At 38.8% G+C, this 19152-nt stretch overlaps 1 protein-coding gene across 25 annotated transcripts in view; it reads left to right on the top strand.

Annotated features, from left to right (window-relative positions):
- The first annotated feature begins 659 nt into the window (after positions 1-659).
- The window catches only part of EFCAB13 (EF-hand calcium binding domain 13), an 87274-nt gene continuing 68781 nt past the window's right edge, over positions 660-19152 (top strand). For 4 of the 25 annotated variants that reach the window (XM_055100928.2, XM_055100919.2, XM_055100930.2 and 1 more), the window contains exons 1-5: positions 660-1288; positions 1872-1941; positions 3629-3790; positions 5668-5782; positions 12586-12746. In XM_055100928.2, coding sequence (XP_054956903.1) covers positions 5753-5782; positions 12586-12746 — 191 coding nt within the window. In that variant the 5' untranslated portion in view covers positions 660-1288; positions 1872-1941; positions 3629-3790; positions 5668-5752. Of the gene's footprint in view, positions 1487-1871; positions 2136-3628; positions 3791-5667; positions 5783-12585; positions 12747-13070; positions 18914-19152 lie in introns of those variants that run through there. The other 21 variants (XM_055100921.2, XM_055100931.2, XM_055100937.2 and 18 more) reach the window with 11 other exon arrangements.

Below are 19152 nucleotides of genomic sequence, written 5' to 3'. Positions count from 1 at the left end.
AAGAAAATGTAGTAAACATATGCAATGGATACTATTCAGCCTTAAAAAAGAATTTCTGTCATTTGTGACAACATGAATGAACTTGGAGGACATACTAAGTGAAAAAAGCCAGGCACAGAAAGACACATACCACATGATCTCACTTATATGTGGAATCTTAAAAAGTCAAACTCATAGAAGTAGACAGTAGAATAGTTGTTAGAGGCTGGAAAGGGACGGGGCGGGTAGGAGATGCAGGATGGGGAGATGCTGTTCAAAGGGTACAAGGTTCAGTCAGACAAAAGCAGCAAGTTTCTGAGATCTATTGCATAGTGTGGTGACTATAGCTAATAATAATATATCGTATAGCTCAAAACTGCTAAGAGTAAATTTCAAATGTCTCACCATAAAAAACGTTAAACAAGGTGATGGATATGTTAAGCTTGACTTAGTCGTTCCATATTGTATACATATATTAAAATATCACATTGTACCCCATTAAATATTTACAATTATGATTTGTATATATATTTAATAATAATAAAAATCTAAATAAAATATTAAAGAATGCCTACAAAGCAAGGTTTAAGATGTAAATGAACACAGTAGTATCACGGAAGGGATTAAATATTGTAACATTTATTGAGCACTACGTATATATTTTTGAATTCCCACAACCCTGGAAGAATGAGAAAATCGAGACTCAGGGAGCGTAAGTATTTTGCCCAACTGCATACGATAAATACATAGGAAAAACAAACACACAGAAGAAAACCAAACCAACCAAAGTATCTCTTTCAAAAGGAAACGACAGTCTCCTTAAAGGCAACCCGAGACAAATTTCAGCAAAGCCGTGGGACACATGGCCTTCGAGCTGCTGTCCATTATTGAGTAGCAGAAGCCAAGAAGGATGGAATGTTTTGGAAGAAAGGGGTCGGGGGTCGGGGTGTTCAAAGGACTGACCGAAGATAAGATTGAAGTGGGGTCAGACCATGGCGGGACAGCGCACCGGAGAATGAACAGCGATTAGGGAAGAGTGGCGAGCGGGTGGCAAGGACGGAGGGCGGAATCCCGGCCGGGGCTGCGGGAGGAAAGCGCACGGACAGGAGCCCCACTGCTCGAATGCAGCGCCCGGCGGCTGGCCTCGTGAGGTCACGGGCCCTTATGAGGTGGGGCAGGCAGGCGCGGCCGCAGTGCCTTCCAGTCAGCGCGGAGGCGGTATTGAGTTCAGCCGCTCCCCACAGCCCCGGAGCCCCTGGGCGGTGGCGGTGGCCGTGGCCGTGGCAGCACCGGCTCGACAGCCGATAAGGTCCTGGGCCCGCTCCGCTCGGGGTGGTCGGTGGGCGGAGCGTCGGGCTCGGTCAGGTGACCGCGGGGGCGGGGCCGCGCGGCGCGGGAGCCTGGGAAGGCTGCAGAGCTAGAGCAGCGCCGCCCGAGGGGCCGCAGGGGCTGACCACAGAGAGCGCGGGGGCCTCCAGCCAAGAGGAAGGGAGGGCAGCTCGGGCCGGTAGTGGGACCCTTGGGGGACAGAGGTGGGGAGGGGAGGCGAGACCCGCTGAGGAGTTGGGAGGGGAGCCTTCGAGGTGGAGGGTGGAGAATGCAGTAGGGTGCGAGGGAGGAAGGAGAACAGTGGTGGGGCTGGGTGAAGGAAGGTTCCAGAAAGGAACAGTGAGGGGACCGAGTGGGACAAAGGGGCAGATTGAAGGGTGACTGAGACTGATCAGGTGGTTCCTCAGAAATGGTGGTTGTTGTAGAAGGTTGTTGTAGAAGGTCCCGGGGGTGGGGTCACTTCCCTGCTCCTTCAGCGGGAGGCGGAGACCTCTATTAGCGCACTCATTTCCATCTTGCGGGTCGTTCACTCGCTAGCTTACAGGTCCTCTTTCTTCCTGTAGAAGTCGTTGGCTTCGTAAGAGCAGGATCTGTGGGAAGCCGCCTCAGCGTGGGTTCTTGGAAGAGGTGGAGGTTCGTTCACTCGACGTTTGTTACACAAATATGAAAACAGGGTGACGAAAGTTTGAACGTTCATGAATGGCAGTAGCTGCAATGGAGTTGTGTATGCAGTTGGTATTAATGACGTTTTCAGTCCCTCTGGCGAGAGAAAAGCGAGCGAGTCGGGCGGCTTGTGAGGGAAATGTGGCATGAGAGGAAAGAGGAAGGTATTTTGTGAAAGGATGTCATACAGAGTCATGCTTCAGTGAAGACGCCTTTGTTTTTCTCATCTTAAAGCCTCACAGCCCCATTTTCCTCTCAGCTACTGCCTTATTTCTCTTAACAACGTAACTCCTTGAAAGAGCCTACCCTACTGGCTGGGTTCAATTTCTTTACCCCGTTCTCTCTTGTACTCACTCTGAGGACATTGTCTCCTTACCACCCCACCCAGATGGCTCCTTTCAAGGTTGTCAGTGTCCTCCGTGTTGTGAAACCTAGCGAACCATTCAGTACTGATCTTAACCGCCCACCCCACCCCCCCTTTTTTTTTTTTTTTTGAGACAAGGTCTCTGTCGTCCAGGCTGGAGTGCAGTGGTGCAATCATAGCCCACTGCAGCTTCAAACTCCTGGGCTCAAAAGATCTTCCTGGCTCAGTCTTTGGAGTAGCTGGGACTAAGGTCGCCATGTCCAGCTGATTAAAAAAAAAATTCTGTAGAGGTGGGAGTTTCACTGTTGCCCAGGCTGGTCTCGAACTCCTGGCCTTAAGCAGCCCTCCTGCTTAGACCCCCACCCCCGCATCAAAGTGTTGGGATTACCTGCATAAGCCACCATGCACAGCCTGATTGCTCACTCTTGAAGTACTTTCTTCACTTGGCATTCAGGAACCCAGACCTACCTGATTTCCCTCCTCACAGTAACCAGAGTGATCCTTTCAGAAAGAACTTCAGATTATGTAATCCTTCTCCTCAGAACTCTTTCAATGCTTGTCACTCCTTCAGAGTACAAGCCACAGTTCTTACTGTCATCTAGGGGTCCTCCATGATATGCCACTTTCACTTAGCCTCTCTGATCTCTCCTGCTTCAGCCTCCTGGGGCCTTCCCATTATTCCTTGAACATTCTTCTTGCCTCGGGGCTTTTGTACTTACTTTTCTTTCTGGCTGAAATGCTCTTCCCTAAGACATTAATCAGCTCCCTACTTCAGTTCCTGCAGGTCTGTACTCAAAAGTCTCCCTCTCAGTAAGGTCTTCCTTGGCCACCCATTCTGTTCCCTGCATCTCTTCCCCTATACTACATTTCATATTCCCCTCCCTGCTTTACTTTTTTTTTTGTACTTATTGCAGATAACATACAATATGTTTTATTTTTCTATTTTATTATTTCACTCCCTGACTAGAACGTAAGCTTCATGAGGGCAGATTATATATATATATAAACAAAAAAAATACATATATATATAGCATATATATATTTTGTTCTTCGGTATATCCCTAGAGCCTGGGAGAGAACCTAGTGCACACTAAGCATGCAGACATATACGTTGAATTCATGGATAGAAAGGTGAATGGATAGATGACTGGAGAAAAGGGATACGACTCCCTCCATTTCTCTTGATTTGTTCCTGCAAGTTCACCGATAGAAGACAGGATTGAAATAGTTGAGAAAAATTATATTGTCAGAGTTACAGGGAATAGACTTTCTAAGTTAATTTTTTCTTTTAAGTTTGGAGAGGCTTATGCGGTACCTGATTCATCCAGCAAATTAAGACCTGCCAACTTTTTGATAATCTCGTCAATAAATTACAGAACAATTGTTCCTTTCAAGATTTATTCAAAACGTGTCAACTCTGCTTAATTAAGCACTTTGATGATTTAAGAAATCTTGGTGAGTAGCTTAGTAGGAAGGGAATTTGTTCATTCATCCCTCTCTCCCTCTCTTTTCCCCTCCCTCCATACCATTCCTCCTTTCCTCTACTCTTTCCTTCATTATATATATACCATTGTATTTGATACTGTGAGAAATAATTTTAAGAATGATAAGTTACCAGTCCCAGTTCTTTATAAATTTAGGCTATAGTTGGTATAGGAGCTATACATATGAAAAATACAAATACAAGGCAAATGATTAATGTCAGTTAAATAGTGAAGACAAGAATAGTGAAGGCAGTAAGTGCTATGCACAGTAGTTTAGAGGTAAATATTGAACTGGTTGGAGAAGATCTAGAAGAGATTACGTAGGATGGGTTACTGGGGAGACCTGCATAGATTTCCAGTATTTTCTGAGATGAGTATTTTCAATGTGGTTCTATTTTATTTTAACATATTTTGAATTCCAGGAATGTTGGACATATCACATTGAAAAATAATGACTATAAACATATGTCAGAAATAAATAAAAATGATTTTAAGTACTCTGTCTTCATTAGAATATTAATACTTGCAGTTAAACTTTACAAGAAAAAGACTGATGATTATAACTAGCAATGTAATATAATGTAATATAGCTAGCACTGTGATAAATAGCTCATAAAATGTAACTCAGATGTGAGTTGAAAATGTGAAAATTTGAGGAATTTCTAAGTGTTGGTTATCACATTTGCATAACGTGAAAGTCTTTAGTTTGAAGTGAGGCTACACCATCTTTTCTTTCTTTTGTTTTGTTTTCTTTTGTTTTGTTTTTTTTGATACAGAGTCTTGCACCCAGGTTGGAGTGCAGTGGCGTGGTCTTGGCCCACTGCAACCTCTGCCTCCTGGGTTCAAGCAGTTCTTTGCCTCAGCCTCCTGAGTAGCTGGGATTATAGGTGCGTGCCACCACACTCGGCTAATTTTTGTATTTTCAGTAGAGACGGGGTTTCATCATCTTGGCCAGGCTGGTCTTGAACTCCTGACCTCGTGATCCACCTGCCTTGGCCTCTCAAAGTGCTGGGATTACAGGTGTGAGTCACCATACCTGGCCTTTTTTTTTATTTTTGAGACAGTCTCACTGTATATCCCAGGCTGGAGTGCAGTGGTGCGATCTTGGCTCACTGCAATCTCCGCCTCCCAGATTCAAGCGATTCTGCCCCAGCCTCCTGAGTATCTGGGATTATAGGCGCATGCCACCACATCCAACTAATTGATTTGTATTTTTAGTAGATACGGGGTTTCACCATATTGACCAGGATGGTCTCAATCTCTTGACCTTGTGATCCGCCCACCTCGGCCTCCCATAGTGCTGGGATTACAGACGTGAACCACTGCGCCCGGCCTACACCGTCTTTTGTTTGCAGTAGCATTGTTTTGAAAGGCAATGTTCTATGGGACTGAAGACCACAGGCTTGGAGTTAAATTGTCTGAATTCAAATTCTGTCTCTACTATTTGCTGGCTGTGTGATCTTGGGAAACTTGACCTCTTCAAGTCTTTATCATGATATTTAGCACACAGTAAGCATTCAGTAACATGAGTGATTACTACTGTCTTAGCAGTTCTGCTTCTCAGGGTTTATTTAAATAAACAGATGTAATTGGATTTCTCAGCTTTGTATGCCATTTGAAACTGGATTTCTCAAACCACAAAAGGTAAAGTTAAGGAATTGGATGATCTGTGATTTATAGTCTACTAACTGCTTTTTCTAGTGTTTGCCCACATATCTGTGTTGGTGAAATGTTGTGTATCATACCCCAAGTCAGTGTTACATTGAAGAGATAACTTCAGGTAGGTAAATATAATTGCTTGAGTGTTCTAAACAAGCATATGATTTCTTCTTTCTCTTTTTTTGGCAGGAAATCCTTTTGTACTATTGCTCATTCATACTTGTTCATCAAACCCTGGAGTCCTTAAGGACAGAATTTACCTCTAAACAGAAAGATGGAAACTAAAGTACATTTATTCTGCCAGGTATTTATTTAAAACAGTTTCTAAAGATTTCTTCTTTCTTCTTTTTAAAATTAGTTTACATTACCTCATTCATAATCAGTAAGCAAATTCATAGAGTAATAGTTATAAGGAACCTGGCCAAGTAACTGAGATGATGTTTGAGTCATTTTAGTGAACATGTATTGAACTCCCATTCCAACAACCCATATAATACTGAGAGATCTTCTGTGGTGTATGATGAGAGTATTTTGGTGGGGTACACCTGGATAATTTTTGTGGCGATCAAAAGGGTTAAACTTACATGAGAGGTTGTAGATAATGTAATTAATGATGTGAGAGTATAACCAAAAAATAATGTAGAGGACATCAAATTTCTTTAGCCCTCTTATCTGTACTTCAGAGTTTTATGCCCTTCTGTCTTTTTAGATGCCTCCGCCTTTATTTGCTAGTATTGTGTCAAATAAGACAAATTTTTTCAAATAAAAACAAATCTGGACTTAGTAAGCAGAGACTTTATTCAAAATAATTATTGCAAGGGAAAAAAGGGACTATTGAAATTGGAAGAGGAGGAGGACTATTGCAATGGAAAGAATGCTGTGACCGTAAGATCTGCAGGTGTCTCAACGGTTGGGCAGAAGTTTTCTTTTATAGAGAGACGCTGGAAAGAACCAGGTGTGGGGAAATTGGATGAAATAGTAGAATGATTAGATAAGTAGATTGGAGAGTATTTTATCATGAAGTCAGTCTATTATATTCTGATTATCAGTGGGGATAAAACAGCTAATAATTTATGACACAAAGAAAGGGAATTTTGAGGGGGTGTGTCTGGCATTGTCATAAGTAAACAAGGGGGGCATTCCAGAGTCTTACCTAAGTCATATGGGGAGGAGTGGTTTGCAGTAAGCCATTTTCCAGAACACAAAAGGGTGGGGGGATTCCTTTAACCCTCACTGTTTTCTGGGAGTTTAGGGCTCAAGTGAAATTCAGCATTGTCAATTGAGAGTCCTAATCTTTTAAATTTATCCTTGTTAAAGATCTGACGCTACTGTGTAAAACATGTACCTATACTATAGTCTGAAAAATAATCTCAGAGACTCTTGAAAAGTGCTGAGATATGTACTTTATATCATATATATACACATATATACATTTAAAATTTACCTTTTTATACCTACTACTTTGTTGATTTTGCCCTTATAAACTGATTTTGAAGATGAATTCTTAAAAATTAATATTAAAGTATCATACCAGTTTGTTTTCCTTAGACTGTATAATTTATACTTCACAGATGGCTCACCTTTTACTACAATGTTTCTGAGATTCTTTTCTTCTTCTGTGTCAAAAGCTTCTACTCTTTGTTTTCATTCACTTGGCCTTTGGTAACAGGTTTTTCTGTCTTTTTAGATTTCCTACCCCTTTTCCCCCTCAGCTTTCTATTTTGGGTCATTTTTTTCAATCTCTTTAGGAATCCTTTCATCATTTGTAATACACATCTCATCAAGGCAGCAAATCAAATTGCCTTTTTGAAACAACTTAAAGGTATGCCTTTGTTATAAGACAAATGATGCAGATTCTAAAAGTCACTGAAATAGTTCTGTTAATTTCCATCCTGTGGAAATAGAGATTCTCTCTAAACTTCCTTGGTAATCTTTATAAATTGTCTGTGTAATCTTCATGGTCACCTTTGGGTTCAAAGACTCAGGACTAATGCACCTTTGATCGACTGGATGCCGCCAGTTGTCTTAAGCAAACAGCCAGATTTCAGGAGAGAATATTTCCAACTGCATTCTTCTTTTTCTAAACGTTTATTGTCACTAAACTCTATTTCTTTTTGGGGGGGTGGGGAGTGGTGTCTATTTAGAAGCAATATAGCTTCTTTTTTTAAAAATATAGGCTTTGTTTTTTGTTATTTTATTTTTTGTAGAGAAAGATATTTATTTATTTAATATTTTTTATTTCAGTAGCTTCAGGGATACAAGTGGTTTTTGGTTACATGGCTGAATTATACAGTGGTGAAGTCTGGGCTTTTAGTGTACCTGTTACCTGAATAGTATACATTGTACCCAACAGGTAGTTTTTCATCCTTCACTTCCCTGTCCCCTCTCCACTTCTGAATCTCTACCACTCTATATGCCTTTTTGGATCCATAGCTTAGCTCCCATTTATAAATGAGAATATGCGGTATTTGGTTTTTTTGTTCCTGAGTTACTTCACTTAGGATAATGGCCTCCAGTTTCATCCAAGTTGCTGCAAAAGACATTATTATGTTCTTTTTTATGGGTGAGTAGTATTCCGTAGTATATATACCACATTTTCTTTAACCTCTCATCAGTTGATGGGTACTTAGGTTGGTTCCATACCTTTGGTATTGTGAATTGTGCTGAGATAAACATATATGTGTAGGTTTTTTTTTGATACAATAACTTTTTTTTCCCTTTGGGTAGATACCCAGTAGTGGGTTTGCTGGATTGAATGATAGATCTACCTTTATTTCTTTGAGAAATCTCCATGCTGTTTTCTGTGGAAATTATACTAATTTACATCATCCCATCTGCACCAACATTTATTGTTTTTTGACTTTTTAATAATGGCCATTCTGGCTGGGGTAAAGTGATATCTTATTGTGGTTTTAATTTGTATTTCCCTGGTGATTGGTGATGTTGAGCATTTTTCATGTATTTGTTGGCCATTTGTATATCTTCTTTTGAGAAATATCTGTTCATGTTATTTTCCCACTTTTTAATGGGAGTACTTGTTTTTTTGCTGCTGATTTGTTTGAATTCCTTGTAAATTCTGGATATTAGTCCTTTGTTGGATGTATAGTTTGCAAATATTTTCTCTCATTCTGTTGGTTGTCTGTTTACTGTGTTGATTATTATTTTTGCTGTGTAAGAGCTTCTGAATTTAATTAGGTCTCATTTATTTATTTTTGTTTTTGTTGCATTTGTTCTTGGGGTCATAGTCATAAATTCTTTGCCTAAGCCAGTGTCCAGAAGAGTTTTTCCTAGGTAGTCTTCTAGAATTTTTATGGTTTCAGGTCTTAAATATGTAGACTTTTTTTTAGAGCAGTTTTAGGTTCTTAAAAAAAATGAGCAGAAAATACAGAGTTACCATATACCTACTGCCCCTATACATGCACAGCTTACCCTGCTATCAACATCCTGTACCAGAGTGGTACATTTGTTGTAATTGGTGAACCAACATTGGCACATCATTATCACTCAAAGTCCATAGTTTACATTAGAGTTCACTTTTGTTGTACATTCTATGGGTTTGAACAAATGTATTATGACATATAGTCAACATTATAGTATCATACAGAATAATCACATTGCCCTAAAATCTTCTGTGCTCTAGCTATTTACTTCTCCTTCCCCCATCCCCTGGCAAACACTGATTTTTTACTGTCTCCATAGTTTTGCCTTTTCCAGAATGTCATATAGTTGGAATTATACAATATGGAACCATTCAGGTCGGGCTTTTTTCACTTAATGTGCATTTAAAGTTTTTAAATGTATTTTCAAGGCTTGATAGCTCACTTCTTTTTAGCAGTAAATAATATCCCATTCTCTACATTTAACACAGTTTATTTATTAATTACTGAAGGACATCTTGATTGCTTTCAAGTTTTGGCAATTATGAATACAGCTGCTATAAACATCCAATTGTAGGTTTTTATGTGGAAATAAAGTTTCAACTTGTTTGAGTAAATACTAACAAGTGCAATAGTTGGATTGTATGGTAAAAGTATGTTTAGTTTTGTAAGAAACTGCCAAACTGTATTCCAAAGTGGTTGTACCATTTTGCATTCCCATCAGCAATGATGAGAGTTCTTGCTTCACATCCTTGCCAGCATTTGTTGTTGTCAGTGTTTTGGGTTATTGCCATTCTTTTTTCTTAATTGAGTTTTTTATTATTATTTTAGATTGACAAATAATAATTGTGTGTATTTTGGGGCATAATGTAGTATTTTGATCTATGTATACATTATAGAAATATTTAATCTAGCTATTAGCATAATCATTACCAACTTTTTTTTGTGGTAAGAACATAAAAAATATTTTAGTGATTTTGAAGTATATATTATTTACTAACCATGTTCACCAATGCATTAGATCACTAAAACTTGTTCCTCCAGTCTCACTGAAACTCTGTGCCCTTTGATCAATGTCTTCCCATTCCCCATCCCTCTTCCTCCCCCAAACCTCTCCACCCCCCAGCCTCTGATAACCATCTTTCTACTCCCTGTTTCTATGAGAACAACATTTTTAGATTTCACATGTAATTGAGATCATACAGTGTTTGTCTTTCTGTGCCTGGCTTATTTTACTTAGCATAGTGTCTTCCAGTTCTATCCATGTTATGGTGAATGACAGTTTCCTTCTTTTTAAAAGCTGTATGGTATTCATTTGTATATATTCACCACATTTTCTTTATGTATTCATCTGTTGATGGACACTTAGGTTACTTTTATATCTTGGCTATTGTGAATAATGCTGAAATGAATATGGGAGTGCAGATATCTCTTCAACATATTAATTTCAATTCCTTTGGATATATACCCAGAAGTGGGATTGCTGGATCACATGGTAATTCTGTTTTTAGTTTTTGAGGAACCTCCATACTGTTTTCTAGAATGGCTGTACTAACATTCATACCAACAGTGTGCAGATGTTCCCTTTTCTCCACATCCTTGCCAACACTTGTTATCCTTTGTCTTTTTGATAATAGCTATTCTAACAGAATAGCTAACAGAATATCTAACAGAATAGTGTGAGATGATATCTCATTGCAATTTTATTTTGCATTTCCCTAATAATTAGTGATATTGAGCATTTTTTCACAAACCGATAGGCCATTCGTATGTCTTCTTTTGAGAATGTCTGTTCAGATCCTTCACACATTTTTTGATTGGATAGTTTGTTTTCTTGCTTGAGTTGAGTTCCTTATGTAATTTGGGTATAAATCCTTTATCGCCTTAACAGATGTAAGGTTTGCAAATATTTTCTCCCTTTCTGTGGGTTGTTTCTCCCCTGTTGATTGTTTCCCTTGCTGTACAGAAGCTTTTTAGTTTCATATAATCCCATTTTCCATTTTTGCTTTTGTTGCCTGTGCTTATAGAGTCTTATCCAACAAATCATTCCCCAGACCAATGTGGTAGAGCTTTTCCCCTATCTTCTTGTAACTTTACAGTTTTAGGTCTTGTGTTTAAATCTTTAATGCATTTTAAATTGATATTTGTATATGGTGTGAGATAATGTCCCAATTTCATTTTTCTGCAGAAGGATATCCAGTTTTCCCAATGCCATTTATTGAAGAGACTGTTCTTTCCCCATTGTGTGTACTTGGCACCTTTGTTGAAAATCAGCTGACTGTAAATATTTGGAAAATTTCTAGGCTTTCTATCCTGTCCTATTGATTGATGTGTCTGTTTTTATGCCAGTAACATTCTGTTTTGATTACTATAGCTTTATCATCTGTTTTGAAATTAGGAAGTGTGATGCCTCCAACTTTGTTCTTTTTGCTTAAGATTGCTTTGGCTATATGGGGTGTTTACTGTTTCCATATGAATGTTAGGATTTTTTTATTTCTGTGAAAAATGACATCAGAATTTTGAGAGGAATTGCATTGAATCTGTAGATATCATTGGAAAGTATGGACATTTAAACAATATTAATGTTTTGAATCCATGAACTTGGGCCATTTTCTCATTTATTTGTGTCTTCTTCAGTTTCCTTTATCAGAGTTTTATAGTTTTTTTTTTTTTGTTAAAATTTCATCATTCTTACAGGTATGTAATGGTATTTCCTTTTAATTTGCAGTTCCCTAATCCCATTATAATGTTGAGCCTCTTTTCATATCATTATTTACCATGTTTCTGTGTATCTTCTTTGGTGAGGTGTCTGTTCAAGTCTTTAGCTCATTTTAAAATTGAGTTCTTTTTTATTATGTTTTAAGAGTTCTTTGTATATTTTGGATGACAATTCTTTATGAAATATGTCTTTTGAAAACATTTTCTCCCAGTCTGTGACTTGTCCTTTCATTGTCTTGATATGGTGTCTTTCACAGAGCAGAAGCTTTAAATGAAGTTTAACTTATCGATTATTTCTTTCATGGATCATGGCTTTAGTTTGTATCTAAAATCGAGTTAATGTTTATAATAAAAATACTGCTTTGCAAAGAGTATGATAAACTTTTGTATCTTGCTTGGCAAAGAGTATGATAAACTTTTGTACCTTGATGCCTTAATAGCTAGATCCAGGCTGGGAGAGGTAGCTCATGCCTGTAATTCTAGCACTTTGGGAGGCTGAGGTGGGAGGACTGCTTGAGCTCAGAAGTTCGAGACCAGCCTTGGCAATGTAGGGAGACCTCATCTCTACGAATAATAAAAAATTAGCCAGGCGTGATGGTGCATGTCTGTGGTCTCAGCTTCTCAGGAGGCTGAGGTGGGAGAATTGCTTGAGCCTGGGAGGTCAAGGCTGCAGTGAGCCATGATTGCACCACCAGACTCCACCCTAGGCAACAAAAAGAGACCCTGTCTCAAAAAAAGAAAAAGTGCTAGATGCAATAACTGTTAGACATATTCATAAATGATGTTCTTTTATAGCTGTATAATGCACTAAGGATAATTGGAGTTATTTAGAGTATGTACTGAATCTGGAAAAATAATACATTAGTGAGTAAAACCTTTTTCAACAAAATTCTCTTCGGTAGCACTATTTGAGAAAGAATATCGATCTAAAATGAATGATTGACCCAGAATGTCATATTTAATATGTATGTGCAAAGAGGACATGCTTGATTGTGGCTCTTATATTCCCCAGGCAGAGGAAAATATTGACTTATTAGATGATGGCTCTAATTCTTTTGCAACTGACTTGTCATCAGGAACTATTAACCACAAGAAATACATCAAGTTTTCTAAAACAATAGAGAAGAAAATTTCACCGGAAATTAGGAGTTTGAGCCCAGAATATAAAAAAATGTAAGTTAAAAACTCTGAACTTACTTTATTGAATTATACTTTTGCAAGTTAAGAATGCCAAAATGTAGCTGTGGCTTATGCGTTCTCATAATGTGCCATGTGTATAGGATCATGCATATTTGTGGTCATTCTTTCAGTAGCATAATTTTAACTCCTAAATAGCTGTTCTTACATTTTTTCTGACTTCTCTTACAGCCATCTATAGGCTTCCATGTTGTCTAAGTTGGTTCTCACATTGTTATAAAGAACTACTTGAGACTACGTAATTTATAAATAAAAGAGGTTTAATTGCTCATGGTTCTGCAGACTTTACAGGAAGCGAGGCTGGGGAAGCCTCACGAAACTTAGAATCATGGTGGAAGGGGAAGGGGGAGCAAGCATATCTTCACAAGGCCAGCAGGAGGGAGAGTGAAGAGGGAAGTGCCACATACTTTTAAACAAACAGATCTCATGAGAACTCACTCAGTATCATGAGAACAACAAGTGGGAAATCTGCCCCCATGATCCAATCACTTCCTACCAGGTCTCTCCCCCAATATTGGGGATTACAATTCAACATGAGATTTAGGTAGGGACACAGAGTCAAACTATATCACATGTGGAAGCCTATAAGTAAGCTATAAGCTAACTGGAATCATAGGATTCTAGTTAGAGGAGAACAATTATCCATATGTCTGTTAAGTTTGTCTTAAAGAGAATTTAAGAAGGAAACAGAAGGTTCTTTCCTCTAGGCTTGGCTTTGTGTCTTCCATGAAATTAAGATATTTGAATAGTTTTTTTTTTTTTTGAGATGGAGCCTCACTCTGTCACCCAGGCTGGAGTGCAGTGGCGCAGCCATGGCTCACTGCAACCTCCACCTCCTGGGTTCAAGTGATTCTTCTGCCTCAGCCTCCCGAGTAGCTGGGACTACAGGCGTGTGCCGTCACACTCGGCTATTTTTTTTTTGAAATGGAGTCTCGCTGTGTTGCCCAGGCTGGAGTGTAGTGGCACGATCTTGGCTCACTGCAAGCTGCGCCTCCTGGGTTCAAGCCATTCTCCTGCCTCAGCCTCCCGAGTAGCTGGGATTATAGGCGACCACCACCATGCATGGCTAATTTTTTGTATTTTTAGTAGAGACGGGGTTTCACCATGTTAGCCATGATGGTCTCGATCTCCTGACCTCATGATCCGCCTGCTTCTGCCTCCCAAAGTGCTGGGATTATAGGCGTGAGCCACCGCACCTGGCCAATTTTTTTTTTTTTTTTTTGTATTTTTAGTAGAGACGGGATTTCACCATATTGGCTAGGCTGGTCTTGAACTCCTGACCTCATGATCTGCCCGCCTGAGCCTCCCAAAGTGCTGGGATTACAAGCGTGAGCCACTGCACCCGGCCAAGCTATTTGAATCTTTTAGCAGTTCTTTCTTGTATACTGCATTGCCTGGTTGCCTTTTGTTAGTCATAGAAGTTCTAGCATTTTAAATGCATGTAGAAGAAATACTCAATCTGTATTTATTATTTATAAAATGACTAAAAAATAAAAAAAAATCTAAAAGCCTCTGGGAAAACATTCAGAGCTTATGTCACTTTATCTTTAACTAAATGCTCATCTTACCTGTTGGTGAAACTGGAAATTACCTACACATTGTGATTGGAGAGGCACCTAAATAAAAATCTCCTCTACCTTCCAGAAATCTGTATTTCACTTTTATTTAATCTAACATTTTCACCACTACTCCTGTTTGTTAGATGGCAAAAGATGAAGCAATTATTTCTAGAAGACTACAATAAAACTTGTTACCTAGGAAGAAAAGGAAGGTCGTGGGAGGTTAGGAAGAAAAGGAAGGTCGTGGGAGGTTAGGAAGAAAAGGAAGGTCGTGGGAGCATCCCTTTACCTTCTTCCATTAGCTTTCTTCAAGATAGGTTAGCACTGTGGGAAGCACATGCCTTAAAAGAATGGGGTACAGTGCATGTTTTCCCTTGTAAGTGGGAGCTAAACAATTCGTACACATGGACATACAGAGTAGAATAATAGACATTGGGACTACAAATGTAGGAGGAGGGGTGAGGGTTGAATTTGGTGATGGGTACACTGAAAGCCTAAACTCACCACAATGCCTATGTGCATGTAAGAAATCTGCACTTGTACCCTCTAAATATATAAAAATAAAAAAAATTTAAAAATGGGGTACAGGACAAATGTTTTTACTTATTCATTATTTATACCAAATCATCCTTATTCTATGAAATGTGTGAAGTAGCTCATAATTAAAAAATACACTTTTGTTTACCTAAATAAGGAAACTGAGGCAAAATTAATATAAGTAGAGAGTTTGTTTAGGCCCAGGTTGAGGACTGCAGCCTGGGAAACACTGGGAGGTACTCTGAAGAACAAAGGAGAGGTTCAGTATTTTAAAGAAAAAAGGAACCAATCAGGAGATGGGTTGATTACAAAAGTTGTTTTTCAGGAATTCTTACTGGCTTACAGAAATAACATTGATTAGTGATTGGCTATATATTGCTGAACTGTAGCGTATGAGTTATAGTATCCAGTGTATGGCATTGTTAGGTTAATTTGTGGCTACTTGGTGACAGTCTAGAGTCCACATAGCAGGCAACTTTGAAATAATTGCTTAGCTCAAGGGGATGTGAGACAGTGACTCCTATCTCATTTTAATGCCTCTTTGGGCCTGATAATTTAAAGAGGTCTTGCATTCATCAGATTAAAAATTTATTTTCTTTATCATTTTTTGAAAAAAGATGAAAGATCAAAAGTCATGTAATGGAGTGGAAGTCATGATTATATTAGAAATAAGAAGGCTCAACTTCAATAAGGATATATGGGGGATATAAAGCACCAGTAAACTGCAGGTTGTGACTCATTAATGGGTAATGGGTCATGAAATCAGGTTAGGAGGTCACTACTAGTTTTTTTTTTTTCTTTCTTTCTTGAGGCAGGAGTTTACTCTACCACCCTCGCTGGAGTGCAGTGGCATGATCGTAGCTCATCACAGCCTGGAACTCCTGGGCTTAAGGGATTCTCCTACCTCAGACTCCTGAGTAGCTAGGATTGCAGGTGTGCACCACCACGCCTGGCTAATTTTTAAATTTTTTGGAGAGGTGAGGTCTCACTATATTGCCCAGGCTGGTCTTGAACTCCTGGCCTGAAGCAGTCCTGCCACTTTGGCCTCCCAAAGTGCTGGGATTACAGGTGAGAGCCACTGCAGCTGGTTTACTACTAGTTTTTTTTTTTTTTTTAAATAAATAAGTTAGAATAGAATTGAAAACATTAGAGTGCTTTTTCCTCCTCCTCTCTCTCTCTTGCTTTCTATTGCACCTCTTATCTCTGTATATGTATATTGTACCTCAGTAGAAAATTTACTTTTGACTGTGGGTCATAGGCAAAATAGTTGAAAGTCCTTGCTTTGCGACTAGAGGACTGCAGAGGGATCTAATCATATGGCAGCTTCAGGGAAGTGAAGAGCAAAGTATGGGGGTTCACAGGGTATGAATTTGGGAGATTGGATTTAAAGGGATAGTGTGTCAAAAAAGCAAGATACTTTTTCTTGGAGAAATAAGTCAGTAAAAAAAGAGCAGGGTGCACCATAAATACATACAATTTTATTTGTCAATTAAAAATAAATTTAAGAAACAATAAATATATATAATTTTGTCTATCAATTTAAAATAAAATAAATAAATAAAATTGGAAAAAAAGGCCAAGGTACTTGCTAAAGAAAGGGAGTGGCATGAATTATAATATATTTTTTTATGTCACAGTTTTGCTTAGGGCTGAGTTCACCTGAAGCTGTTGTAGATATAATCTAGTTAGTCACTGTCCTGATGGGTTGTTCTTGAAATTTAAGTCTACACTAGATTACTTGAAGCACTTTCTAAGAGTATGTGTCTTCTCTTCTAAAATTTAATTCAAATGTAATTCATAATTACATTTTATCTTATTGTTGTGTAGTTTATGGCAGTGGTCTCCAGACTTTTTGGCACTAGGGACCAGTTTAATGGGAGATAATTTTTCCATGGACGAGGGGATGGGGAGGAGGCAGGGGTGGTTTCTGGATGAAACTGTTCCACCTCAGAAGATCATCAGGCATTAGTCTCTCATAAGGAGGCAAAACCTAGATCCCTTGCATGCACAGTTCACAATAGGGTTTGTGTCCCTATGAGAATCTAATGCCGCTGCTGATCTGACAGGAGGTGGAGCTCAGGTGGTAATGCTTACTCGCCAGCCACTTACCTCCTACTGTGCAGACGAGTTTTGGTTCATGGGCCAGAGTTTGGGGACCCCTGGTTTGTGGAATGTTTGTGTTATGAAAGGTCTTGAGATCGTACCACTGTGCTTTTAGCCTGGGCAACAGAGTGAGACTCCATCTCAAAAAAAAAAAAAAAAAAGGTTTTTGACAGTCCAATAAGAAGAGGAAAAAGGAGAAATAAAAGAAAACCAAACAATAAGAAAGAAGAATGTTGATTAAAAAGAAGTTCAGCTTCTAGTGCCCAAACTTTAGTCTTGAAATACCATTTCTTATTAAAAGGCTCTTTAGAGAAATGCTGATTGCATGTCTGTGAAAGGAAATGTAAAGTAAGCCTGGAACATCTTGTCTTCCGGAGATAAGGAAACTATTAATAAAAAAGACTGCTATCAGGGATTCATCAGAAGGACTCAAGAGCCTACTGGAAGAGTCTCCCACCTTTTCCTATAAAAGATGAGAAAATTAGAGCATCAATAAGTATAATAATTTCAGGGAATTAAACTGCATCAAATATATTTAAGTCTATGCGTTCAAAATGGTATAAAATTATTTTGTCATTTTTAGAGGTTACAAGTGAGCCAAGTCTTTGTTATGAAAAGTGGTAAATAAAGGAAAACAATAGAGCAATTATCTTACCTTTCTTTCTTTCTTGTTCTTTTTTTTTTTTAAAGTCAGTTGAATCTGTCTATATCTTGCCTTTCTATATGAACTGGTACCACTAGGCAACCCAATAGTACATGAGAGAAAGTTTCTATTTGTAGAAATATTCTAGCAGCCAGGCATTGTGGTGTGTGCCTATAATTCAGTACTCAGGAGGCTGAGGTGGGGCAATCACTTGAGCCTGGGAGTTTGAAACTGTAGTGTCTATTATAATCACACCTGTGAATAGTCACTGTACTCCAGTCTGGGCAACTTAGCAAGATCCCATCTCTACACATACAAAAAAGAAATATTCTAGCTAATGATTGAAGGAATGATAGATTTATAATATAACCACTTTTCAGTCTCTCGTGATTTATTATTTTTATTTTTATTTATTTATTTTTGAGACAGAGTCTTGCCCTGTCACCCAGGCTGGAGTGCAGTGATGCGATCTTGGCTCGCAACCTCGGCCTCCCAGGTTCAAGCAATTCTCCTGCCTCAGCCTCCTGAGTAGCTGGAACTACAGGCGTGCACCACCACACCTGGCTAATTTTTTTTTTTTTTTTTTTTTTTAGTAGAGACGGGGTTTCATCATATTGTCCAGGCTAGTCCCGAACTCCCAACCTCAGGTGATTTGCCCACCTTGGCTTCCCAAAGTGCTGTGATTACAGGCATGAGCTACCATACCCAGCCAGTCTCTCATGATTTACTGGATCTATTATGTATAAGTAGCTGCTAATACCACAAATAGCCAATTGGACATTATGTGCTTCCTGATGGAATAACGTCACCACCTAGAGAGTGGTTTTGCATCTCCCTCAACTATTGAATGTTAATATGTTCAAGCCTCTAGAATCCTACAACCATGGTGATACAATCAGGAAAATCCTGACTGTGGAAAATCTACAGGATGAATGACCTAGTAATAATAATTATAATGATAATAAAAGGTATAGAAGGAGAACTTATAGATGAAAAGAAGTTAAAAAGACATTTCAGTCAATTATGATGCTGGGATTTTATTGAGTCCTGATGCAAAATGTTAAAAAATTTTATGACATTTACAAGACAACTGGAAATGTGAATGGTGCCTGTATATTTGATGATATTAAGAAATTGTTAATTTTTAGCTGTCATATGGTGTTTTTTGTTTTGTTTTGTTTTGTTTTTGAGATGGAGTCTTGCTGTGTCACCCAGGCTGGAGTGCAGTGGCTCAATCTCAGCTCACTTCCCAGGTTCAAGCGATTCTTATGCCTCAGCCTCCTGAGTAGCTGGGATTACAGGCATGTGTCACAACGTCTGTCTATTTTTTTGGTATTTTTAGTAGAGATGGGGTTTCACCATGTTTGCCAGGCTGGTCTTGAACTTCTGACCTCAAGCAATCTGCCCACCTTAGCCTCTCAAAGTTCTGGGATTACAGGTGTGCACCTCCGTACCCAGCCCAATCTCTACAAAAAAAGACACCTTGTAGAGATTTCTATTAAAATCTTTACAGATGGAAATAATATACTGTGATTTATTT

The sequence above is a fragment of the Pan paniscus genome, chromosome 19 (assembly GCF_029289425.2).
Source record: "Pan paniscus chromosome 19, NHGRI_mPanPan1-v2.0_pri, whole genome shotgun sequence".
NCBI lineage: Eukaryota > Metazoa > Chordata > Mammalia > Primates > Hominidae > Pan > Pan paniscus.
The sequence above is the reverse complement of the archived record's forward strand: the minus strand, read 5'-3'. Positions and strand labels throughout refer to the sequence as shown.